General features: G+C 33.5%; 4 protein-coding genes across 7 annotated transcripts in view; 1 reads left to right on the top strand and 3 right to left on the bottom strand.

The window, feature by feature from the left end:
• Positions 1-386: 386 nt before the first annotated feature.
• Positions 387-9,174, bottom strand: Sec24ab (Protein transport protein Sec24AB). Its single transcript, XM_078186021.1, has 17 exons — positions 9,028-9,174; positions 7,824-7,983; positions 7,004-7,641; positions 6,546-6,692; positions 6,346-6,461; positions 6,128-6,230; positions 5,921-6,047; positions 5,716-5,825; positions 5,410-5,641; positions 5,140-5,297; positions 4,841-5,066; positions 4,336-4,665; positions 4,147-4,257; positions 3,895-4,067; positions 3,492-3,827; positions 3,285-3,388; positions 387-3,150 (listed from the first exon to the last, which is right to left on the bottom strand). The coding sequence occupies exons 2-17, from the start codon at positions 7,960-7,962 to the stop codon at positions 3,039-3,041; spliced, it is 3,162 nt and encodes a 1,053-aa protein (XP_078042147.1). The 5' UTR covers positions 7,963-7,983; positions 9,028-9,174; the 3' UTR covers positions 387-3,038.
• A 634-nt stretch (positions 9,175-9,808) lies between these two features.
• On the bottom strand, positions 9,809-13,824 carry Vimar (visceral mesodermal armadillo-repeats). The gene is made up of 10 exons (XM_078186830.1): positions 13,714-13,824; positions 13,385-13,513; positions 13,004-13,237; positions 12,641-12,807; positions 12,105-12,336; positions 11,891-12,037; positions 11,416-11,811; positions 11,219-11,351; positions 10,846-11,111; positions 9,809-10,760 (listed from the first exon to the last, which is right to left on the bottom strand). Exons 1-10 carry the CDS (start codon positions 13,718-13,720, stop codon positions 10,639-10,641), a joined length of 1,833 nt encoding a protein of 610 aa, XP_078042956.1. The 5' UTR covers positions 13,721-13,824; the 3' UTR covers positions 9,809-10,638.
• Positions 13,825-14,124: 300 nt separating this feature from the next.
• Positions 14,125-15,732, top strand: LOC144472509 (transmembrane protein 242). The gene is made up of 2 exons (XM_078185669.1): positions 14,125-14,305; positions 14,606-15,732. The coding sequence occupies exons 1-2, from the start codon at positions 14,263-14,265 to the stop codon at positions 15,016-15,018; spliced, it is 456 nt and encodes a 151-aa protein (XP_078041795.1). The 5' UTR covers positions 14,125-14,262; the 3' UTR covers positions 15,019-15,732.
• A 3,122-nt stretch (positions 15,733-18,854) lies between these two features.
• Positions 18,855-26,843, bottom strand: part of LOC144473585 (very long chain fatty acid elongase 6-like) — a 29,402-nt gene continuing 21,413 nt past the window's right edge. For all 4 annotated transcript variants that reach the window (XM_078187556.1, XM_078187557.1, XM_078187558.1 and 1 more), the window contains 2 exons: positions 24,568-24,965; positions 18,855-24,165 (listed from right to left, as the gene is read on the bottom strand). In XM_078187556.1, the coding sequence (XP_078043682.1) occupies positions 23,613-24,165; positions 24,568-24,893 (879 nt within the window). In that variant the 5' untranslated portion in view covers positions 24,894-24,965 and the 3' untranslated portion in view covers positions 18,855-23,612. The remainder of the gene's footprint in view (positions 24,166-24,567; positions 24,966-26,843) is intronic.

Raw genomic sequence — 26,843 nt, 5'->3', positions numbered from 1 at the left:
ATTTAAAGTAGCAAATAATTATTACTTATTACCAATTTATTAGATGAATAAGGCGAATTGTTAATTTATATTGATAAACAATCATATAAATGAATACTTATCTCAAATAATCTCGTTTACACGTTCACTGCTCAACGACATGTTGAAAGAAGGGACGGGCGGGAAATCATTTTGAATTTGAACTAGTGTTAGATCTGTTAACAGTTTATTAGAAGAATAAGGCGCATAGTTCATTAGTACGAATAATTAAGAGAATGGAGTTACAGCTTGACAGAGGAAAATTTTCAAAGTAAAACGACACAAAGAAAGAAAACTGAGAAAATATTCTTGCGGTATTAAGTATTTTATTTTTGCACTATTCATAGTGCGGTTCAATGTGGTGAACGATTTACATCATCCAACTATCCCTGGTCTTCTTTCATAACGATTCGTTCGCATCTACGAAAAGATGTCTGCTTCGAGTGATTTTTTGTTTTGGCAGCATTGGTGGTTTGAGACATGGAGTTTTATAAATCTTTTCTGTGCACAGACCTATCTCGAATTAACGAGATATAATATTCATATGCATATACATACATACATATACATATATATATATATATTTATTTATTTATTCATTATATCCAACAACGTATGTAGATTATAAATTTTGCCTTTGAAGACACTATTTTGTGGTCGTACACAATTTTCTTTTAAACGCGTTTGTATAGTTTGTGTTCTGTATGTTGATGTGAAAAGATAATAAGGAGTCTGAAACTACGCGAAAGTATTGACAAGTTACAGATGATAATCTATTTACTTTTTTAGGAGCAATTTTGCTTGTGTCAGCAAAATACAGTTAAAATATTTTCGTTCTTGATTCTAATCTAGTCATTTCTGTAACATATTCTGCACGATCTAGAAAATATTGTGTATCAGTTGATGTATAATGTTCAAAAAGTAATATACACAGCAATAAGTAACATGAAACATTTAATCAATTTTGTAGAGTAAACGAAAACAATATTCTATATTTGTGTACCTTATGGTGTTTGTTTTCTAATATAATATTACTTATACAATTTCTCTATTTATTCGTTTCATGTGTTCTGTATGTCCATGTAAAATCCTTATATTTGTACATTTCTACATATCGTATTCATAAAAAAAATTATTCTTTGTAAATATCTTGGATGTCTTGTTAATTCGAGACCAGTCTATACATATACATATATACATCAACATTATACACACATGTATACATAAGTACGTACCCACATACATACATACATACACAGCGTGTGTTATAAAAAAATTATAAGCAAGTATAACTGTTCTGCCAATAGTGTTCCTAAAAATGAATATAATAAAAACTTACTGATGCGTGTAATGCATATGCCTCGAAACAAACTTAAAATCTACAGTTTCAATTAAATTGATTCTCCATTAGTGTCTGTGAATTCCATTCTACTTTCTAAAAGGCACCCTGCATATTAATATAACATACTAATTATACTAATTGTTAGTAACAATACAGGGATTATTTCATCAGTAAGTAATTTCTCTGTATGATCATTCAGAAAATTGTATATATATGTACTTCCATACCACATTTAGAAGGGAAAATTCTGCACATAGCACGTGTACAAAATGTTTAATAAAAGGGACGAGTATTTGAAGGATATCAGATATTACGAAAAAAATAAGATGATGATTGATATTCTAAATTGTTCACATATGTGTTTATTTGATCGCTGTATCTTTTGCATTAGTCTGTATGTAATTATTTCATGAAAGGTATGTCATTATTGAGACGAATGAATAAAGACGAGTTCAAAAACATCATCAATTCATCAATATTCATCTTATTTTGGGTGTTAGCTGATGAAATACTCTGTATGTATATCCATATATGTATTGCTTCATATTATCAGGCCGACACGTTAATGTTTCAATTTATTGTAAAATCGTTTGTCCCAGACACAGAAAAATAGAATTATTTACAAAAGTATTCGCAAGTCAAAAAAAAAAATTTGGCTACCTAGTTATATCGAAAAAGTATATTACACTTAAAACGTACAGATTATGCATAAAATAATTAATTTAAACAGAAAGAGACGGTATCTTTTACAACAGTTTCATAAAATGCCTCTCTCAGTGCGGGAACTCTTCGAATTTGAAAACACTAGTACAAGAAAATTCTGTATGCCGTAAAAAATTCAATTCACAATTTAATTTCTAGAATAGAAAAGCATTTACAGAAAAAGGAGACCGGACTGTCTAGAAAAAGTACTGGAACTAATCAAGGTAACAATAATCATTGTGATGTTAAAATAATAATAATAATTACAGTTAAATTATATTTAAATGCTTCAACACCTCTTAAAACAATAGTAACATTCATTCCTACATACGTATACGTACATAAATGTATACATGTATATATCCATCAGTATACATACATGCATATGAACATATACATATAAATGTGTGTATACCTTTTATACAGAGTATTCCATTTCAACCTTTCCACGTAATTATCTTCCAAATTATTCGTAATTAGAAAAGGTTCTTTTTAATAAAACTTACTTTGCATGTAAATTGCATAACTTAAATTATTGTAATCGAACTTGACGGACATTATAAGATGTCAAAGGTCAATGACTACGTATCGGAATGATCTACGTGTCTTAAACAAAAATTCAAATTATAACAGGTACCCCCTAGAACGCAGCGAGCTTTATTAAAAATATTTTGTCGAATATGGTATAATTTGGGAGATAACCGCGTGGGAAGATTAGAATGGGAAACCTTGTACTTGCATGTATATGTATATGTATATACACGCGTATATACATATATATATTGTATATTTATATAATGGGTTTTATATTCCTAAGTGTTCCATTCTAATCAACCGATTAAACAATCATTTCATGAAGTTCAGATTCTTTAACACAGTTCACGATTGCTAAACACTTTCACTGTAATCAACAATGGCTTTTACATGTAGAGTTTCATTTTTCTGTTTCTCAACCAAAATCCGAGCTCATTTATCATTATTTCACTTGAGTCTTGAGATGTTGCACAAACTCGTAGTAACTCAACGCGGATTCGAAGCGGTCCTCAACTAATCGTTCAATAAAGAGCGTCCGGAAGGGGCTATCGTCTCTGAAAACGGAAGATAGTATCAGCGATCATTCATAGAGTAATAGGTGAAATGTTTCTTCGTTCTCTAACTTGTGAATAACTATAACTCATTGAATAAAATTTTAAATTCAATTATGGAAACTGGTGAAACTTACCGAATAATTTGTACAGCAACAGGATAAGGTTTCTCCTCTTGCAAACTAAATACAAAATTACGCAGCAATTCGTTCTCTGGTGTGTCGATCTCTGGTAACTCATACTGAAACAAATATTTGATTTATTACAATGCCTTTTGATTGCCTTTTTACAAGAATGTTATGATGTTTTGACATGAATAAGTTATAATTTGTTTAGATACTCACAATTTCATCCGGTATCGAAGCAAAAGCAGTGACCCCAAGTACATTGCAGCAAAACGTAGGGTGAATGTTTTTGCCAATCAGAATGAATATCCGGTCACCGGCGTCCATGAGAAAAGCGCCCCTTGAATGTATCTTTTCAGCAGAAAGATGCAGTCTAGCCGGTTGAGGGCAGAGTTTTCCGTCGATATCTTTCGCATTTCGATCTTCCAACGCATGAACCGCGTATAGATCCGGATATATCATCTGGATCAATTGGAACAACGGTAGAGTTTTCAACTGGCACATTGCGAACACTCGGTCATCGAGTCTTGTACTCATTCCTGACCTGAAGGCAATCTAGAAAACAGATCATATCGAATCAGTAACGTTTCAAACAATGTTATCATTTGTTATTAGCACTTACACATTTGAGCAGAGCAATAATATAAAGAGGCAGTAGTTTCAAACTTCCTGGAACCATAAGACCACCAGACATGGCTGGTTGAGATAACTTGTAAGCTGACAGCACATCTATGGCCACGTTTATCAAAGCGTCTCTCGCGTCTGATAGAGAGGACTGCTGAGACCTGTCCACAGCTGTGAAAATATTAATAAAAAATATATACGTTAATTATGATTACATTCACAGATTACATTCCACGATAAAAAGACTTACCCATTTTAGAAAGTAGGCCTACTATGCACTGCTGATCAGCGGAATGGAGAACGTCTGATAAATTAGTAGCGACTGGCAAACTCAACGTGTGTACCCTGATTCTTCTTTCACCTGGAAGACAATTTGTTCATTGATGTTTTATTTTTAAAAATTTCGGCTCCCACTTAAAGTTTGACTTAAAATAAATACCTTTACTCGACGTATAAAGCAAAGCTGCCTGGAAACATACATTCTGGACGTCCGAAAGATTCTCCTCAATGGAGATTTGCATTCCAAAACCGGCATCTGGATTTACATTAGGCAAACTTAGGAGATCCGTGGATCTAACGAAGAAGTTTCCGTGGAAAGTGTGAATGCTCAAGCCGCGAGTGCATCGTATTCTCATTACCGCTTCGAAACCAATTTTTCTCGTGAGATAGCGTCTGAGTATTCTATCGAGAGATTCTGCGTTCTGTGGTTTCGACCCTCGGAACAACGGAAGGTGATATATGCAACCCCCAGAAAATTTACACATACCAGCTACGACAGAAAATGTTCTTTTGTGATACCACTCTTACAAAATCCGTTGCAAATAGACTGCAGATCTTTATGCACATTCCTATTTCCAGAAGTTTTCTTTTGTATGAAAGTAAAATACAAATCGTTTTTTGAATGCATAAAAATCCGCCGTAAATGAAATTAAATATATGCATACAAAGTGTGGCTAAATCACAATATTGGCTATTTAATAGGAATAAGTCGACTGCTATCTGCTGTCCACTACAGTCCAGTGCTAATCTCTTGTAGAAATCTGTAGCTGGATTCAAGTGTGGCACGTCCTTGCTTGCTCTGCTATTAGGATCTTCTCTGGCTTGTAATAGTCCCGGACCCACGTTTGGCAAACAAGTTTGGAAGACGGTCACGCGTCCACCGGTCGATGACTAAAATGCAGGTTAAATTCAACATACTCAACTTCTAGTTATAAATATTCATAGTTTGTTTTCACGACCTTACCATAAGTTTATACGCAGCTTGCAGTGCCGCGCCCAAAGCACTGTTCGTATCGTGTGTTCCTTGGAATTTGGTTGGTAACTGAGCCAACAAATCTCTGACTAATTCCTCGCGTTCCTTTAAATTGACTATTAAATTTTCCGGACATGGCAGGAAAACATCTACAGAATAATTTTTTATTTTTAAATTCAACAGAAATGATTGATAAATTATTAATTGCTACACATTGTAGAATGTATTACTATGAGTTATTTGTGTGAATTTATGCATTACCATCTATATCTAGCATAATCATTTCTTGAGGCTGTGATACGTTGTCAGGTATGCTGAAGAAATGAATTGCAGAATCAACTGCCAAAAATCCGATCTGTGTTCTACTATCTCCTGGCAATCGTGACAATTCTTCTGATATTGCATTGCACACTATATTCAAATAACCACTTTCCACTGCCAATCTCGAAACGTCCAAGACAAACAGATATACAGCTGGCTGAGGTGGGCGAAGCTGTAACATGTTCATTATTTTAACTACTCCACTATCTTGATAACAACCATTATTAAAATAAAAAAATATGCCACCATGTATTCGCTAGGCGCAATAAATTCAATTGTGCTCGTTTTCACTTCTGGTCGTCTTGACGGGTCACCATAGGTATTCGTTACAGGATCAAACTGAAATTCTTCTGGTACTGAAAGTACAATTTATATGTAGTTGAATTTATCAGAAAGCCATTATAAAGTAATATACAATATATTAGCGATAATTTCATAGATTTATAGTTACATTCATTTATTCTGAAGCAGAGACAGCACTTCCATCTCTTTGAGTCACTGAAGTATACAAATGGATTGATATAGGTTCTGCAGGCACGACATCGCACGATTGTGCTGCACTGTATTACTGGTAAATGCTAAAATTAAAAAGAAGATAATAGATCAATTTAGATTAATGAATATATAAAAATGTTAAAATTGCAAAGTCTGCACATACATTTAAATCTTTAAACGGATGAATTAAAATTCCCAGAGGCAACCTAGATTTTTGTAGTAATCCATTGGATTCTGGAATCTTCGTGAGTGTACAGCGAAAAATACTAAGAAATAATGAATATGATAGTGAAAAATATCATTATTTAACAAATACGAGCTCGTATTTTTCTAAACTACTTTATAAGCGTAACAAATATACTTTTCGAGAAAATTACTTACTCTGGACTACAATTAATACTTTCTAGATATTCTTGGTGAAGCTTAATTTTTGGTGGATCTACTTTTTCCGCAGGCAAAACATTTCTGCACTGCAGAAGATCAATATTCTCCATTCCCTAAAAAACATAAACATTACTTTATCAAAAAAATTCCATATCTCAACTTATCAATCAATATTAATGCAATTCAATTTTACCTACCCATAATTTATTATAACCAACTTGTGCAACAGACATCATATTCATTTGGTTATTCAACTGATTCATTTGATCAGGATATTGTTGCGGGTATTGTTTATTCATTGGATCAAGCTGCATGGCTATTGGATTTGGTTGTTGAATTGGATACTGAAATGAAAGTTCCAGTTGTTTATCTTATACAAATTCTAAATAAGTAATACAAACAATATAATCGATTCATAAATGATTTCTGTGAGAATAAATTATAACAATGCTCTTGACATATGAATGATTCATCATACGCAAACTATCTGATAAACGGTATTAAGTTATCATTGATTGTTGTTCACTTTACTGATAAATCAAATTGATATACGTATATAAAATTATTTATGACTCGACCTAATATTTTGGAAAATCACGCTAAAACGTAATTCTCATTATCATAATTTTTTTTCTAACGAATTGTATCGGTATACCGTCCGCTGTGGAGGATATCCAATTGCTGTAGTTTGTGGAGGAGGCATTGCTTGTATCTGAGTTCCACTTCCAGCTGGTCCATAAGACATTGTATTTGGTGCTGTAGCAGCATGATGCATAACATGTGCATTCTTTGCATACATTCTTTGTCCTCCGAAATTTTGTTGATAAAGGGGCTGTGTTGGAGCTCTGGGTGGTTGCATAGGGTTCGGAAATTTATTCTGTTCTTGTGAATAGACCTGTGCTCCTTGTACCATATTATCTTGACTATCAACTTTATAAGGTGTCGCTTCTAACGCCGGATTCGGCGGTAAATTCTGATCGAATCCAGCAATTGGTGGTTTTGGTGGTTCCATTTGTGGATTTACTATGTCATCTCTTGAAGGCGGCGGATGCTGCGTCGCAGGCACTTGAAATTGATTCTGAACATTATACATTGGTGGTTGTTGTTGATTCTGTAGTGGCCTTGCTGGTGGTGGCATTATAGGATTCATTGAGTTTTGTTGGCCATTAATTAAGGGGGACATTTGTGGACGAGGCAATGGTGATCTGTATTGATTGTAAAGGTATGGTGTTGGTGATGGATCTCTTGATGTCTCTCTGGATGGATCTCGTGATGATTGTGAAGATGGAACACCTGAAAATAAAATATTTCATTAGTATAGTAGATGGTGACAGCATTCTTTATAAATTTCAAAATGGCATAGAGGAGTATAGCCATTCATAAGCATAATTTGGTGCAAGAGTTCCAGATTACACTGCATATATTGAAAAATAATAAGATATCATTACTCATGGAATATTTATTTCAAAACATACCTGTGAAATTATAATTTGTGGATTGCATGCCATTATGGTGAGTCGCGCTTGCCTGCCCATTTACCATCTGTGGAGGATCACTCTTCAAGTTACTATCATTGCCATATGTACGATATTGATAGTCTGTTGGTTGAGACATGTTGATGATTTCCAAACGTCGCTAAACATATTAAAAAACAATAATAGTTTGTTACATAAATAAAAGTGCAGTTGCACTTCTATAACATCGGAAAAATTTTTAGATAAACACATAGCTATGGTAAAATAAATTTCAATAGATACACATTTTTACTAAACTATAAAAATGTGTCTAAATTTATATAAATACTTATAATTAATTCATTATAATTTGTAACATAATTTGATACAACCTACTTAATATCATGCCAGTGAACATCATATGAATGAGAAGTATGCATATGTATTTCATTCTTTACTGTTCACCTATAATTAGATAACTCAGCAAATAGTAGTTAGATAAAATGGTATGGAATTGTTTGACTTGATCATAACTCTATATGTATAAATTTTACTAACAACATTTTAAAACCATTAAAATGTTTCACAATACAATAATGTTACATTGATATGAACAAAGTTGCAGATAAAACAAATTATGTTATATGTCAAGGTTAAAAGAAATGAGGATATCAAAATAGGATGAAGAAATAGCTGAATAATTACAAAGTGAAAGGTTATAAAACGGTGATGAAATTGAAGCAACCATGCGGATTTATTAATTCAATCAAAAATGAATGAATAACATGTATGATAAAGACTCTACAAGTTTCAATTAAGTTTCGCAAAAAAGATAAAGTAGGATATAATGGATTAAATTAACAGCGCAGTAAAAAAATAAACTTGATTACTAACAACGAGTCAATGCAATCAGAAATGACAAAAACAAAATAACAGAACCATTATATATAATCAAATAAAATAACGATGACATAAAGCAAGTTCGTGATCGAGGGATAAAATCATGATTTCCATTTAACCAGAGACTCGTGAGAGATTGAATTCTAAAAATTTGCAATTCATAGTCCAGAATACGTTGAGAAGAAAAAAGAGTATGGACAATATAATTTTGAAAGATTAAGACAAGGGGAAACGTGCGAAAGGTTAAAACGTCACGTCGATGTTGGGGTACTCTGCACACTAAGTTTTGTCGTCAGATTTTTGCGCGATTAATGATATTTCTTACCTTCTCGACGAGGTTATCACGGCAAGAAGAAACAAAAGTTTAGATTTCACTGCACCAAGTGACGTGCATTGCACTTTTTACGGTGTAATTCGCCGTTAATTGTCCGAGAGACGTACCTCGTCAAGGGGACACACAACATTACGTGGCAGCCCAGTCGATCGAGGCGCCATTTTCTCTTCTGTGGATTAAATTTGTACCACACAGTTGAAATTATTAATGCCTAAATCAGTTCCACGTCAAATTAAACAATGTTTGCATCATAAACTGCTGATTCTGTTTCACTCTTTAATTTCAGAATACGATTTGGTAACTGTAAATTAATAGTTGGATGATTGTTGAGGCTCAAAATATTGAAATTGGAAATCTGAAGATATCTCTGCTTACTATTTCATTTTTAATATTTACAATACTTTATCAGAGTTTAACAATATTTAATGCAATGAACGGTTGAAATATTTCAATGTCAGTTACTGAATCAATCTATTTAATCAACGACTAATGATCAGAGATTAATAATTACTGTTAATAACTGCCTATTAATTTTATCAATCGATTAAATCAATCGCGATTTCTAAAGATAAGTACTTCCAATCTTAAGTATTAATTAAATTGAATACTACCTTAAAAGAACATGTGATACTGTTTCTTTTACATAAAATATTTTCAAATTTTCGTGTAATTAAAAGTTACACCTTACGCACTTTTTATGTTTACACTGAAAAGTTATTTATGGTTTGATTTACCAATGTTCGAATAATTATAATAATGATTCAATAGAAGGTAACTTTACAAATATATTCCATTTATAAAAATGCTATAAAATAGTCCTATTTGTTAAGTTTTATTAGTTTAACAATAAATTAAATAAAAAATTGTTCGATTGTCCGAAGTTATCGTATATAGATTTATTATAATATTAATCTCACAATTGGTCGCACGAATGTTACAATTTGGTCGGTCTCCTAAAAGTACACACATGTTTTTTCCTTTTTTTTTTTTAAAGAACTTACGTTATCTCACGAATATTTAGTACCTTTTTCCATAATCAATTGACAAATTTCATTTATGTTAAATCGTGGAAAAATTACCCATCTACTACATATATAATTATATTCAAATGTGATTGTAATGACTTGGTAACTAATTATTTATAAACAGACAACCGATGTTTATGTATATGTATATTTTTTATAGAATACAGTCACGAAAACAGGACTTGGACAAAAAATCATTTTTCGTCTCTTGAGGATTCCCGCGACATGCATTTTATTTTGCATAAATACATACCCCCTCCGTATTTTCTGCATACTTTCTGTACACGTGCATAAACATCTGCGGTCTAATTAGAACCATGTAATAAAACAGTAAAACAAAAAGAAATCTGAATGCTGACTTTAATTAAGAAAATGCTCAAGTAACGTCAACGTTACTCTTTTTGTTGTTGTTGCTCATGACGATTTTACAAAAATATTGCTTCTGATATGAGACAGTTATATGTTTGTCACATTGAAGTACGAAGACTTATTTTCAAACAGGAAGAAAGATTTGCGATTCGGGTACTTGTACATCCTCAAAGAATAGTAGTAAGTACATGTTTATATATCTGTTTACTCAATTTAGCTTTTCACAAATTCTTTTCATTTTATTTCCGATGATCGATTCTCCATCGCTATCCAATATATTTTGACACAACGATTTTAAATTACTTTTCGCAATATTTTCTTTTAATGTTTCTGAAATGTAAATTAGATTTTAAAACGAAAATTCAACGTGACACTTTATATATTTTAAGATAAGAAAGTGAATATATCGTGATACCTGAATTAACAATATTATCCAATAGGGACACAGCATTATGCATGATTGGTTTCTCCAAACTCTTCGCAACCTCAAAAAATTTGCAAAGTTTGTCCACTATGTCTGCCTCCAGAAGAAATTGTACACATTGCGATAAACAACTCGTTGTCAGTATCATTAAACTAATTAGAGCTTCATTTTGCATTAAAACGTGTTGCGAGGTTAACATCTTAACTAAATGCGGAACCGCACCATGTTCTACCATCAAACCTACAATTTCCTTATCCCTGAAGACAACATATTATTCATTAATTACGGTAAAATATGTAGTCCACGATACTTCATGTACGGTAACATTGTACTACATATACATTTAGTTAAAAGATCAGTCAACCTGCTATTATTAATTAGCCAAGCAATTAGGCGATTCGCTTCGCTTTGGACACCAGAATGTTCTTCGACTTCGCACCATTCAATAGTTTTCGTCAATAAATCGGTTTTCTTCCCTAACTCTACAGCAGCTTCACCTGTATCCAAAAACAAATTCAATACTTAAGTTTATATAAACATGTTATGTTATGGAAATCTTACATTGTCCATCAATAACGATCCTCAATGTTCCCAATAATTTAAAGACTACCGGGTAAGATGGAATATGCAACATCGAGTATAAAACGTCTATCAAACCATCTTGCAATATTACAGGTTTATTATCTGCAGGAATAACAAGATTTCGTAAAGCACTGAGTAGTGCATGCTGAAATCTAATGTCAGCTGCGTCCGTGTTATTATCTTGTAGAAGTTTAAGTAGACTCCTGTGAACACCTTGAGCAACCATAAGTTTGCAGTGGGTGTCAGAGCGAGCGAAATTTCCCATTGCCAACACTGCTGTGATTTGCAAATCTTTGTCTCCACTATCAAGCCAATCAACCAATTTTTTATACACAACACCATCACTGTTATCGTACAAATTGTTCATACTCTGATCTAGTTTAAAAAGAAGAGCATTTTAGTTATGCTCATACTACTACTGATAAATTAATTGGAAATCTATTTATTGACATACCTCCAGTTAACACAAGGATGATTAGATTGCAAGCAATTTTCAATACTGACCTAGCCTCATCATCTGTACAATATGGACTATGTTTCTCCAACAGTTTCAGCAGCAGTTCACAGACGCCTGCCTTTGCAAGCAACAGTTTTGCATTCTCTAAAATTTAAACATGTATTAAACTATTAGAAATTGATATAAAGCAGTCAATTAATAATGAATGTACCGCTTTCTGCTTGCCCATGCAGAAGTTCTAAACACATCTCAGAAAGTTCTGATGATGTATCACTCGCCAAAATATCCACCAGAATTTTTGTAAGTCTTTCATCTAGAAATTCTACGTCAGCATCATTCAATATTCCTAATATTAGCAGAGAGTGCATTGCAGATTCTCCACCTGCAGTACCATCAATCTCCAAAAGACTGCATATAATAGGTACAATTTCCTGTTGCAATGCCTAAGAAAGTTTTCCTACAGATTAACATATTAATTACCACTAATGCACTAGTATGTTATTTTAATTAACTACTATGAATACATAATACAAAATGTATTAGTATGTCTTCATAATTTTTCTAAACAATTTCTTTTCCATACTCAAACTTAAGACCTCAAACTGTTCTTAATAATGTTGATACATAGTAACACATTGGTAGTATACATATAATGCCAGTTTTTTACAACAACATACTAGGATATCTGTGATAATTTAATCATTAATGATTTATGTTGCAATTAATGAAAATGAAGAAAATTGTTACCTCTGTGTTAACAGATGATCGGTCAATAAGAAAATTTAAAAGAAGACCTGCTGCAACATTACGAAGAAATGGTGCCCCTTCCACATTATTCAATGTAACACTTTTTTCCAACACTGCCAAGATTGATTTCAATCCATTTTGATCTTCAACGAACTTTTTACCATTTTCTATAACAATTGTTTACAAAAAAAAATTTTAAATCATTAAGATGACTTCACAGATTTGGGAAAATAAAACCTATAAAAAATATTGAAATTTGATAGACAAAAGGTGTTCAAAATTATTAGATAATAATAATGATGACTTTAATAGCAGCTACATACATGAACAAAATTTGAGTCATTAGGGATTAAAGATCCCTACCATTCTCGTAACAAATGTTTCCTAAAGCTCTGGAAGTTTGTGTCAACACGTCAACGCGATCATCTTTTAACAGATTTATCAATGCATTTACTATATCTGTAGTAGTACACTTTTCTCTTCCCCTTTCACTTTTGGCAATTTCTGCAATTGCCTTAGCAGTTTTTGCAATGATTTCTTTGGACTCATGTTGCAATAAAGTTAGAAAAACATCATCCACTGTGAATTCAGTAGATTCTGAAAAATAAATACACGTAAAATTCGGAAATTCTATAACATTAAATTACAAAACTACGAATCAATTAGTCATTGACCAAAAATCTGAGAGAAAATATTTTGTTGAAAAAAAACGAATAATTACTCAACATAAAAGTTAATAAATACCTCCAATAGATGTTTTGCTAACATTTACAATAGAATCTAACACCTGAATAATATCTTCAATCTCTTTCTCTGACTTTACAACAAATCGTAATTCTTCCAGCAGCTTTGCAATATTGTGCTTTAATTCCCCTAAAATGTGATATTGTTTAAACATTGATATTATAACGACATTTCTTATCAAATTTCGGCGAATTTATTTTTTAAATAAAACTACGTAATAGGAAATGGATGATCTGTCATTAGATATTTTGACATCGAGTACTTCAAACAAACAATGAGATTTATTAAATCATACTTTTCGTAATACAATTACAAAGCTACTGCAATACCTTCCATTTTTTCTTTTCTTTCAATTTCAAATGTTAAACAAACTAATTTCTTTCAAAATCAATTGTAATAAAATTTATTTAATACTGAACAGCATCTTTGAAGAATATGCCATAAACTGTAAATCATTAGATGAAGAAAATCTTGTCGAAGAAAATATATACGTATTGTCACCTTTACCAAATAAAATAACTATGAATAATCAAATGCAATTACATATTCATTATTAAATAATTACAGTATTTTTTTAAATTCACAATAAATCTTTTACTTTCATAAACATGGCATATATATACATGCATGCAGAAGTAGGACATTTTTCTATTTAAATCTAGTTACTTTTGAAGGTATCTAATATGTGGTACTGTTATACCTCTATTTATCAAGTAGTCTACGGTTCTCATGAAGCCGCTAATCATGGCTACAGTTCTGTAAACCAAATAAATTTTCTTCGAAGAAACTTCGAAGATTTTTCACAATTCATAATTGATATCACAGCTATTAGATATATTTTAATTATATATTTAATATTATATTATAAAACCATAACAATGTCTGACAAAAAGACTGATAAAAAGAAAGAAAACCTCTATGGTAGGTGCATGTTAGAAAAATAATTTATTAAATTGAATTGTATTTCTATATTAAATAGTACGTAGCAAATTAAATTTATATAGAATAGAATAAAATGAAACGATGTTCTCTCATGAAAAATGTTATATTGTTTAGAACATATAACAAACTTCAAGTATTAAGATGTTTACAAGATCATAGCTTTACATAATACCTTTAAGAATTAATTAAGTTATTTAATGCCATCGATGTATCACTTATTGTTTAATAAATAAATAAGCATCTCAATGTATAGAATTGAACTGCATTTTTATGTTGCAGCTACGGTCTTCTTAGGCAGCATAGCAGGAGTTTCTGCTCTAATTGGTTTCTCTGGTGCACTAGCAGCAGCTAAAAAACAGGACACAAAAGGCTTTGATATGGGTGTTATGGGAGGAAAAGGACTACCAGAGTCAGGGACAGCTCTTGCTATGAGAGCACTGTTTTGGGGCTCTGTATGGGCAATTGGCGGTTGTGGACTGCTCTTTTACAGTATTTGGAAAATAACTGGTGCAACCAATGCACAAGAATTTCGAATGAAAGTTGGATCCATTTTACCTCGAATACCAAAGAATGATCCTCCGCAGAGTAGAACGGAATTTGAAAATCTTACAGATCTACTTAGGTATGTTTCTGAAGATTGGGGCAAAGAAAATAATCTTATACATAAAACACAACAAAAAGAGGAAGAATAATTATTGGAAGAAGTTTCTTTATATTTACAAAACTATTAAAGAAAGGAAAAGTAGGAAGCGAAGACACAATACTGAAATGTTTACATATATAAATACTACATTCTGTAATTAAAGATAATATTCAATAGTTACATAAAAACATCATTTTTTACTGAATACAGTAATTTTTAGATTTCTAATACTGAAAAATACTGCCAAGTACAAAATCTGTATATGCATATTATGTTTTTATTTATAATTATACTTCTTATCTTCTTAACTATAAAAATGTTCATTATACTATATTACATTCAGAAGTTATAATGTGACATTTTTTTCTGTATTCATGTATATATGTAGAGTGCTTTAAAATATAGAAATTATATTTTGGCACTCTAATCATACCAATGATCTTTTCTTTCGTGACAATATAGTTTTATATTATATAAATAAAATCATATAATTTTATTTAATATAAAATCGCATAAAAAGGAAGAATAACAGTTATAATTTAAACACACTATATACATGATGCTGTAAATATTGTACAGATTGAGAATTATATTTGCTATAATAATATGAAGAAATATAAAAAAAGTGTGTCTGACAAAGTTATCACAGTGGAAAGATTTGTATTTTTGTGACGAATGTTTAATATTATTTCAAATAATAATTTTTAAATTATTTTTAATAATGTGTATGTAATTATGTAAATAATAGAGACAAATTGTTATTGTCAAATAATTAATAAAATGAATACACAATTTGTATGTTCGTTCAACTACTTAAAACTCATACTGTAGTAATATTTCCTAATACCTTTTAATTTATACATTAATATTTCACATATTATATTTTTTTACATATTATATTTCATATTTTCTATTACATTACAAAAATGTATGTTCACTTACATTTGACAATCGTTAAATACGTAAAATCTCGAGTGGAAGCAAACAGTAGGCAATTGAATGTTTTATAGCTATGAGGTAGAGATACTGAAAGGTTTGACGACACATTTACCGACCCTAGGGTTTCCATTTGTTTTTAAAATCTTTGGCTTCTACACAATTAATAATAAAATTAGAGGACCCCCATTAGGGAACCTTGTTGCAAGATTTAACTTCAATGCTATATAAGCTGTTATAAAAAGTAAGTTATCACATGATGAGTAAACTTGTTTTGAATACTTTACGTTTGTTGTTACAAATAAAAAATGAATTTATGCAAAATCCATGAGAATTAGAATCAATATATGCGCATACTAATGAGTTAATTTGTAAACCAAAAAATAGCTATTTCACCTTCGAATTTCATTTGAAAGTACAGATTGAACAATCGATCGTTTGAATATTTATTAAATGTTAATTTCAATGATCAGATTCCGTAAATGCATCTTTTAATAAAAGCATTATAGATACATAAATTATAAAATGAGATGTGCCCTGAGAATGTCAATCAGCTACACAATAATGTAAAATCGGGTATTCAAAAATTATTTAGACCCAACACCGCGCCTTTAGACTTCTACAAGGTTTCTGACTCGTATAGATCCCTTCTTTATTCAGACAAAATTGAATTATTCCTCTTATAGTAATATTATAAATGTTCTGTAAAATTCTCCATATCCTTACATTTAAAATTAAAATGGATGACGAAAAATAGAAAGGTTACAAGTAACAGAAATTTGTCCGGGCTGTCTTACGAAGAATAAAATAGAAATTTATTTTCGGTCAACGAAAAAGTATGTACACACAAAACAATTAAACAACACAAGGAGTTACATAATCAGAGGGTTTGCCATTCCGTCTCTTCCTTTTTTTTCAAATTGTATTTTATTAGTCCAAAATTTACACGATTTACGACAATTTCAATTACAAACTTCTGAACAAAAAACAATGTCCAGTAGAGATATAATTAATAGACTGCGGGGTTTTATGCATTCGAAAAGCGCTCTAACAATTAAATCGAAACCTTTGACAAACACTTTCGATTTTCGTTTAATGAAGAAATTTCGCTCGACATCGCGCAATTAGTCGTAGAGTGACAGTAGAACACTATACAAGCGATAATAAAATACAATATGATATGAATTTTTAATCCTCTAAATTGTCGCAAACCAGGTGATAGGGATGCAAACTAGCGTAAACGACCGCAGTCTAATAATAGTTGTTCGCAAATACCAAAACGATTTGGTACATCTTGAACCATTCAAACATGGCGTCCAACAACGGCATTGTAAAGAGCCCCGAGAAGAAAATCGAAGATAATTAATCGTCCTCGATTTCGGTACAAAAGTAATCGAAATGAGGGTATCAAAAAACGGCCTGCAACCAGGAAAATTGAGTAAACGATGATCGAAGCCAAACGATTTAGGGGAGACCGGGGCCAAAAGTAACAGGGAGTGGAAGTAACATTGTGAGTATACGAAGTATGTACATTCATGTTGGGACGATATAAACAGACAATTAATATGCAATAAAGAGTCTTCCATTCAAAGATTTGCATTCAGTTATCTCATAAACTGTAGTTTGTTTCAAATGAAGCTTACCCTGTTACCCAAGGGGGACATCCTGTAACGATTCCAAATTTTTGCTAGATGGGTATGCTTTCGAGATTTTACAAAGACCTTGGTTTCTTTTTTAACGGAACCATATATTTTCTTTTTGTTTGTGTGGATAATGCATTTCAAGATGAATTCACTGACCTATAATACTTTCGTCTTTAAAGGTCGTTCTATATCATTTAACCCTTTCGCGACGGCCCACCTGTACTATTCTTCGCTACTTTTCGCAACAGCGCGACTGACCATACTTAACCATTTTTCGCGACGGCGCGACTGACCATACTTTGTCGTCGTTCACGAAAGTGCAAGTGAACCATACTTTGCCACCAATGTATTTATAGCTTTATTTTGAGTTCGCTATTGAAATAAAATAATAATATAATTATGATTATATAAGCGACGTCAGTCTGTGGACGAAAAAGTGGCTGCCGTATATACGGCACCCGTTGCTAAAGGGTTAATATCTTTTAAAGTTTACCCTTGTTGTAGACTCAGAAATTATAGGTGAAATTTAACAACCCTCAAAGACCAAAGTATTATAAGTCAATAAATTCACCCCGAAACTCCTTGTCCACTTATATATAAGTACGTCTACTTAGCAAAAATCTGTGACACTTATGATATGTTCCCCCTCGAAACAGGATTAGTTTTATTTGATAAAACTAATAGAGTTCGAAACTTCAAATATACTCAAAGTTTGAAACTTTAAACACCCAGTACAGCGAAAAAAATAACTTTATTACTTCCTGAAGTTATTTTTTTAGTGCTTTGAAATTACGATATAAATATTCCTTACAAAGGTGCTTTTTCTTTTTTAATCCCTTTTGAGTAATACTGATCGTTACATAACATTTTTAAATGTCATGTTGGTGAAAATTTACAATCCGTAATAGCTGTTCATCCCGCTCTTGTTACTTCACTGTCGAAACGTAAGAGTGGGGTGGACATTTATTGCGACTTCGGGTCCGTTGAATATGGCTAATGACTAATGAATAATAATAACCGGAGACAATTGATATACTACAATATGGTACATGTAATTCAAAGTATATCGTGTTTGGTCTCGTTTTAATCAGCGAAATTTAAGGAATGTGTTTATTAAAGTACAATTTCAAAAATTTAATAAACCTTTTAATTAGTATTGTCTTGTAGATGTTTGACTTCTGTTTTCTTTTCGACTGTACAAATATTGTGTTACTAGTGACCTTGTGGCTTGGATATTTGAAATGCAACAGATAGGCGTAATACTTTCCGCCCCTGGTTTCCGCTAAACCGATAGAATTAAACAATGTTTTCTGTTGTCTCACAACATAAATTATTAGTATGTATTATCAACATAAAATATCCATATGTAGCAAATAAAATAAAACAAACAGTGTAGGTAAACAACGTACGAAAGTCATACTAGAAAAAAAACCATACAAATTTCTCTCTCGTTCGTCGAAACGTTTCTCTCACACGCACGCAAAACTATACATACAGCATTATTTTTATTTTTTTTTCCTGGTCTCGCTTTGGTTACGTTCACCCGTGTCTAACGCGCGATTCACAATTAATTCGCAGTCACCGTAAACGAAAAATTAAAAGAACAGAAGTGCGAGAAATTAAAAAAAAAATAGAAGACTATATAAAATAAAAAATTCGAATCTTATCCCACTTTTATTTTATTTACTTTTTGCTTTATTTTAATCAGCGTCGATTTCATGCACCTCTAAAATCGCGAATCGTAATTTTCTCGCTAGAATTTAGGCAGTTCGGTTTCTGCTTCGTATTTCGTTGTGTTACTCGGAGCTTCTCCGCTATTTTGTTTTAAATACAACTGAATCTTAAGTTCCGCTATTTATTTTTCCTCGTTTTGCTTTTATCAACTAAACAACCGTTCGGAAATATTACACTCTAGAAAACTAGTAGTGTTTGTTCAAGAAAGAATTTTATAACCTTGAACTGTTCGCATAACTCTATGTTCTCCATCGCCGAGACTGCGTAACAACTCGACCAACAATTCGTTCTCAGTGCTGAGGAACGAATTGCTTTTTTTTTCTTTGAGAGAAGCATCACTCAGTTAGTGAATTTTCGTTTTATTCTCACAATGGCTTCGTAATGGCAATTAACGGTATATCGGCATAGAAGGCAGTTGATCGACCGATTCAACGATCGGCGGAGACTTAGGAAAATCCTCACGGGTTCAATAATCGTGAACAGAGTATTTGCAATAATAGTTTCCGCGACCATAGTTGTATTTAAATTCCAAGGAGTATCGAAATTTGTCTTCCTTTTATGTCGCCAGTTCGTTGTTTGCATTGAATACCCTTAAAGTTACCTTGACATAGTCACCTCACCTTGCGCAAAAAGGGTTGGGTGTGCCCATACAATATCAATTTCCGTGGAGTCGTTAACAGATGAAGAAATAAAGAGCACATAAGCCGAAGATCCGTCCCGGTAATTATAAAAAAAAGTTATCCACGTTTATTGCAAATACTGTATTACTTTTATTTGTCCCGTATCATATTTTTTGTTCACCAGCTGTCCTCGCATCGGCCCTTCATCGTACAAAGAAATTCACAACGATCATTATAAGTTTATCGGCCTGAAAAGGTACCCTATATAAAATCCTAATTTTCCCCATAATTACTCGAACGTTCTTTTTGTTCTCCTCTACGTGGATAATAATAAAATTGTACATGTTTCGTATCGGTAACGACAGTCACCCATCGAACGAAACCCGCGCGTTCGACTGCGCACGGTTTATTGACAATCATCATTATTTAATCATAAATAAATAGACAAGTTTGACTATTAGTAAGGTTCAACGTGTCAGGGATCTGACAACGCTCCCTCTGGTTGGTTTATTCGTCGTTGGACCGACTGTCCGTCTCGGTATCGCTATCGAAGGTTTCGCATAAATATAAACGAAAAGAGCACTCAGGTTTCCGGATGTGACGTTCCCAATCGGGATCAGTTACAACGTTTCCACCGTAGGCGCCGCCCATTATCCCTTCCAGCGCGCGCTTCAACCAATCACAAGGCTGCTTGCGCGCCGCTGGCCAATTGGAGCCATGGGAAAAGCTCCGCCTAGTGTCAAGGTCGAGCGACGCCACGTAGATGACGCTGTACTTGCAAATGCATCGGGTGATTACTAGACTAAAGGACCTTCATGCAAAATAAAATTTCTTTGGTGTAATACTGAAATTATTTCACAACTTAGTCGAACTTTCTACTTTCTTCGCAAGCTGTCTTCACGTATTCTAGTAAATATCAACACTTTCTTTACCGAATTCAGTATACGCTATGGAACTTTTAAAAAGACAGCTTAACAATATCGTAAATTATTAGACTATGGTATAGAAAGTGGCTTCTTGTTGTTAATATAGAAAAATTTATTCCCACCATACACACCAGGAATTTATTAATGATTGTATTAAAAAGAAGCTTAGAAATATTTAAATTATTGAATTTTGCTAATGGAAGTGGTTTCTTCAAAGTTCAATTAAAATTGTACCTATTGGAAGCTTATTAATAACATTCTCTGTACATAAAAAAAGGAGCAAAAAATCTCCTCCTTTTAAATGCTATTGAAAAGTCGATTAAAAAATTCTCAGCTGTGGATCACAGATTTTTAAAAACTATTAAGTAATTATCACGCTATACAACAACCATTTAACAAATCATAAATAATTACACGGCCAAGCAAATGCTTAGCTGGTAGCCCATTCATCACACACTCTATAATACAATAATATAATGCAATTTCGTACTAATAAAATTTCCATGTTTGTAAAATATTTCAAATGGTATTCTATATTTTAGATTTGAGGCTTTTATGGATGCATGAAGGTTCATAGTCCGTTAATCGTTTTAGGATTAATCATAAACCGTTTCTAAACTTAAATAAGCGACAGAACTATGTATAAACAGTGTTTAAATTATAAATACAAGCACGCGTACAGGCTGGCTTCACTGAACGTTTCCATCGTTAAAAGATTTGTGCGAATCAGGAGGCGATCGGGAATTTCGCGAGAATAAATATGTTTTCTTGTGTGTGTATGCTGTGTGTTCGATCGAATTCGGCTTCGGATCGGTGAAACACGTTTAGAGGAAGATACAATAAAATCATTTTTCTTTCCAGTATGTAAGTGCGCGTCGATCAGCGGCGTGGACAAACGTTATTTTTCGTTTCCGCTTCATTCTTGCTTCTTTACAATTATTTAATTATAACGCTCCTGTTTCAGCTAACAAATGCTCTCTGTTGTTCTCTGACCATGCGACTAGAATATCGATCTGGTCCGTTTCTTAATCTTCTTTATTTTTCGTTTGTTTAAATTTTTTCGTCATTTTCGAGGGGCGACCAGCCCCACAAAGATATCGACCAAACACGAATTCGAAAAAAAGAGAATTATTGTTAAACTAATTGTTAAAACGGTTTCGCTTGCTTCTCTGTTGTAAATTTATTTCGCCTCACAGTCTCTTTGCAAAATCACTCATCTCTTTCCTTCTCTCTCATTTTATTTCTTGCATTTTCACTCAAACGACACATAAGAAACCTACCGAATAAGTTTAGTATGTTGTACGCACCTCGATGAGTTAAATAAACGTATAAATAAATAACATAATTTGTACAAAAAAAACGACGTTTCCCTATGAACAAATTATGCGATAGAAAAATTTGCAAACAGAATAAACGTCCCTGCAAAGCTGATTGCACCTTTGACGCCAGTGAGCGGTCAGTGACGAAAAAGTGTCAGTGAGCAGCTCATATTCTTTTTATCATCACCATCACCATCATCATTATCATCACCATCACCATCACCATCATCATTATCATCATCATCGTCGTCGTCGTCATCGTCGTCGTCGTTTTCTTCTTTTTTCTCTTTATTTATACTAGCGACACAAAATAGTCGTGATAGAAAATAGTAAATGTAAATACTTCTCCGCGTTCTCTCATTCTCCCGTCATTCTCCAAAACTCAACAATTCAGGATTATAATTTAATTCTTCGACCTCTACCATCTCGTCTTTACTATTTTCTACGAAGAATATTTCTTAGCTCGTTTCGGAGGTAGACCTAATGGATTTTCGGTGGACTTATGTTTCCCTTTTCCTCTCCCTCAAATCGGCTAGAACGAGGCTTATTTTTTTTTCATTTCGTTAAATCGTTTACAAAATATTTCTAGTATAAATTTTATACTAACCATGAACTAAGCAATTGAAAGAACACTTTTCCCGAACCTCATCGTGCTAAACTGTTTAATTCTATTATTCTGCTTATGCTCGACAATCATTGTCAAGCATAATCTCGAATTTAGTAAAAAATACATTCTGCTGTTGAATGATTCAACGTGAAACAATGGTATCGCTCTAATCACACTATTATCATTACATTTGTTATTTAAATCTGATATTTCCGCTCTGCCCTCGTTCTACCAAAAAATAAACGCAATGTAAACGAACCGTGTTATAATCAACAGACACGAGCTCAGTTGTAAAACAAATTACACCCGCGAAAAATAGTCGGGCTAGACGCATCGTTTCTAAAACGTAAATATAGTTTCTTCTTCTCTTCCCCACCCATCCCAAGGAGTGCCTCTAAGAAGCTCGTTACTGGCTCGATAACGCGTTCAACGCTACCATCATTAAATTCATTACTAAATTCAGTGTGCAACATGTAACATTATCATAAAATTCAGTGTGCTATATTCATCAAGTAACGCATCATCGTCTCCTCCCCATTTTCCCCTCTGTCCACACGCTACTGTTCCCTTCGTGTTCAACAGAGAGTGAGAGAGGGTTTTCTCTCGAACAGAAAAATGGGAAAACAAAGGATAGAACATTTTCGAGGAGCGTTTTTTGAAAAGCATTCCCAAAATACGTCTTAAAAAAAAAAACATTCGCAGAAAGCGTTTTCACGAAATCCCTTCATAAAAGCATCTCTAGAAAATGTTTCGAAAAATTTGTCTTTACTGTGGCGTCCCGCGTCTGTGTCTTCTTCGTGTTGCTATGTCACTGTCTGTATAGGAGTGTGTACATGGGTTATCCTCGGAGGGCGGTACTTAATTAGCCTTGAGCTTCTCGTATTCCACGGATCCGTTGGCGTAGTCTTTCTTTGCCGTTTTGGCTCCGCGAGCGCCGCTACCCAGATAGGCTTTGTGGAAGAATTTAGCAAATAGCACGAAATAACTGAAGTACATGGCCAGGCTGAACTGGACGTTAACGGGAGTGATGCCGCACTTGATCTGTCCACTTTGCAGGTATTGGTGAGCCGTAATATTGATCACGCAGCCGATTATCATTTGTGCTAGCTGCAGCGTGGTGATCACCATCGCGATCCCCTTAGGCGGTCTGTAGCGCATTGCTTTCAGCGCGTAGTAAGAGTACATTATGGAGTGGACGAAGTAGTTCATCACAACGAACCACCTGGCTGATGCTGTGTATTCCTTGTACGAGAACCAGGAATATAGGAGCACTGTTATATGATGATACCAATGCAGGAAGATCAGGGGCTGCTTCCGCAGCACGATGAAGATTGTATCGCCCAGCTCTGGAAGCTTCGACAGCACGAACATCCATGTCCAGAATCCTGACACGCAGTCTTGCTCGATGAAGCTGAAACATGATCCATTCTCAGTCGATTGTTCTCTGACCGATTACTATATTAAAGTTTATCTTGTTATGGTATAAGGTTCCATAGTATATTTTTCAATTGGGTTCTGGTGTATGACGTCAAGATATGTAGTATGATCCTATTTGTAGCAAGGAATCTGATTTATCACTTGTAGAATTGAATGAGGTAATAGGATCCTGATAATCCATTAGAGAAAAGTGAATTAAATAGAGTAAAAGTAAACTTTGAGAAGCCATGAAAGGCGAAGTGAAAAGCCTGGAAGTAGAAGTGAAAAACGACGAAGGATATTGTTAAGTAAAAATGAGAGTTACGTTTATGAATACATATTTGAACAGTAACGGCATGCCGATCAGTGGATAAATATGAAAGAAGTGTGTAGTTACCTAGGTATACAAACACTATGGTAAAACCCATAATTCTTGAGTACATGGATCAATTCTGGTGCTGTTCTAGTAAATCCAATAATGGAGAATGTTGCAAGCAGCGTGTTCCAAAGTGAAAGCATGCCTCTTAGCTCGTACTTTGGCCTGGTAGACATATAATGCTGTCCACCAAATATTAAAATCATATAAATGCCACAGTAGTAGAAACCATTTGTCCAGTTATTTGTCATCCATATTTTTGTGTCTAAGTGACGGAAGGTTTCTTCAAAATTGAAGACGTATGAATAGTTGGGCACAGTGACCTCCATATACTCCACTTTGTTCATCTTGGAGTGTGTCTCGTTTGTACTTTTCCCAGCAAATGTTACTATATAGCTTGCTTACGGCTCACCTTCCAACTGAAACGAGAAAAGAAAACAACGATGTTAGAAATTCCCAACGAAATGTTCAAACCATTAGAAGGCTCGTCTTCCTTTGCAACTATCATAATTGAAGTAAATAGTAACAATTATCTTATGGGGCCAAAACTAATATTTCTACTAAGTTGACTCTGAAAGTTCTCGACTATATTCAAGTCAGGAGAACATCGAGGAACGATTTTTATTAAATACTATTATATCTTCCGCTATTTAAAGTGCATGGACCATGCCATTTTCTTGCTGGAATATAAAGTTGCTGTCAACAAATATGTACCACGCATTTGCTAATTTGACAACTTTCATTCGGTTGTCAATAAAAACGATTTCGCTTTTCCACCGTAGCCACTGCCTGCACAAATCATGACATTACCCATCCCATTTGACGTCACACTTTTGACAATTCTTCTTTTCGTGCATGTGTACTCACAGCCGAGAAATGATACTATTCGGACGGTTCAGGCCGTTTCGACTGTTATTATTGCTATGGACATATATCGTTCATAAAATATCATAACTTAGCAATACGAACGATTTCAGTGAGTTTCGAATTATATAGTTTTTTCATTGTTATTTCTATGCGATCAGCGAACTTAATGTGTGCAATCGAAACGTTATCGCGATCGTTATCACTATTCCCGACGGTATCAAAAGTGGGCAATCGTAGTAGATTATGTGATTTCGACAGCATTCCAACAAATCATCCGGTTCCGCGGTGATTTCACTATGAACGACACACTTCGGTGTTTGAACAGAAAATGTTTTTTTTTTTTGGACGTTCAAGGTCTAGTCAGGGTCACGGGGTCGTGGATCGCCGATTTCGTGCTCGACGACAACCAACAGAACAGGAATCATGAACAATGGATGGTGCTGTGGAAGAGATCGATCGTCGGAGATCTTCGAACTTCGGACAAACTTCAAGGTCATTGACGACGAACGTTCTTTTATTTTTTCTCAACGGAATACGACAGTCGTACTTTCTGATTTTGCCTACCATTGGAAATGATTCTGTAAGTATCATGAAAACTACAAATATAAATGTAAGTAAGAATTTAGTTAACAGAATATCTTGTTTACGATTCACAATAGTTTTCGTAATTAAATTTTTTAACAATTGGTCGTCTCTACATATTTTATGTTTTTTTTTTTAAATGACCGTGAACATGTAATGACACCAATGAAAATAATTCCGTACCTATCATCGCAGTTGCAAACATAATTTGGAAATGACAATTTCCAGCAATTTTTTATAATATCATTTATAAGGATCCACAAAGTTAAGTTGCCACAATATTTTGTTTACTATTTACAACAATTTTTATAATTTTATTATTAAGAATCCATTACCATCGAATATTTCGTATATTTTGCTTGGGCAGAGCAGATGCGAGAAAATGTTTATAATCAAATGTGAGTGACCCAATTCGAAAGCAAACAATTACCGTATCAAGAGACTGACTCGTCCGAATTTATATATTAACAGAGACCCAATTCTTAATTCGTCGAATTGTCACGGAAGTATCGGTACTGCGAACGTACTGCAAACAATCGGTTCCGCGCAATCGTTAAATGAAATCGAAACGAATTCTACACCTGGAAATGTCGTCGGAATAATTATTGTCGAAATGGAATGCAGCACGGAAGAGAAATCCCGGATGCAAAACCATATTACAAATACGGTCGGCCACGAAAATCTACATACAGTCGGTCGCAAAAGTCTACACGCGCCGAGATACGCGGCTCGAAATATTCAAGGGAATCGAAGATATAGCAACGCTGAGACTGTTGACTGACATATCAATTCCAAGTTAAATAGACTCTAATAAATGACACTGCTCCGACGGTTTTTTTTTTACCTGG

This window comes from Augochlora pura, chromosome 7 (genome assembly GCF_028453695.1).
Source record: "Augochlora pura isolate Apur16 chromosome 7, APUR_v2.2.1, whole genome shotgun sequence".
Lineage (NCBI taxonomy): Eukaryota > Metazoa > Arthropoda > Insecta > Hymenoptera > Halictidae > Augochlora > Augochlora pura.
This window is presented reverse-complemented; position numbering and strand designations above follow the sequence as displayed.

Excerpts from the sequence above, each read along its gene's own strand:
- Sec24ab (XM_078186021.1), bottom strand. The coding sequence starts at position 7,962 with ATGTCTCAACCAACAGACTATCAATATCGTACATATGGCAATGATAGT. Across the intron at positions 6,048-6,127 it reads ATCCGTTTAAAGATTTAAAT|CATTTACCAGTAATACAGTG; the intron begins GTATGTGCAGAC and ends TTTTAATTTTAG. Across the intron at positions 5,642-5,715 it reads TTGCGCCTAGCGAATACATG|CTTCGCCCACCTCAGCCAGC; the intron begins GTGGCATATTTT and ends AACATGTTACAG.
- Vimar (XM_078186830.1), bottom strand. Across the intron at positions 13,238-13,384 it reads TAGCAAAACATCTATTGGAG|AATCTACTGAATTCACAGTG; the intron begins GTATTTATTAAC and ends TTTATTTTTCAG. Across the intron at positions 12,808-13,003 it reads AAACATTTGTTACGAGAATG|AAAATGGTAAAAAGTTCGTT; the intron begins GTAGGGATCTTT and ends CAATTGTTATAG.
- LOC144472509 (XM_078185669.1), top strand. The coding sequence starts at position 14,263 with ATGTCTGACAAAAAGACTGATAAAAAGAAAGAAAACCTCTATG. Across the intron at positions 14,306-14,605 it reads AAAGAAAGAAAACCTCTATG|CTACGGTCTTCTTAGGCAGC; the intron begins GTAGGTGCATGT and ends TTTATGTTGCAG.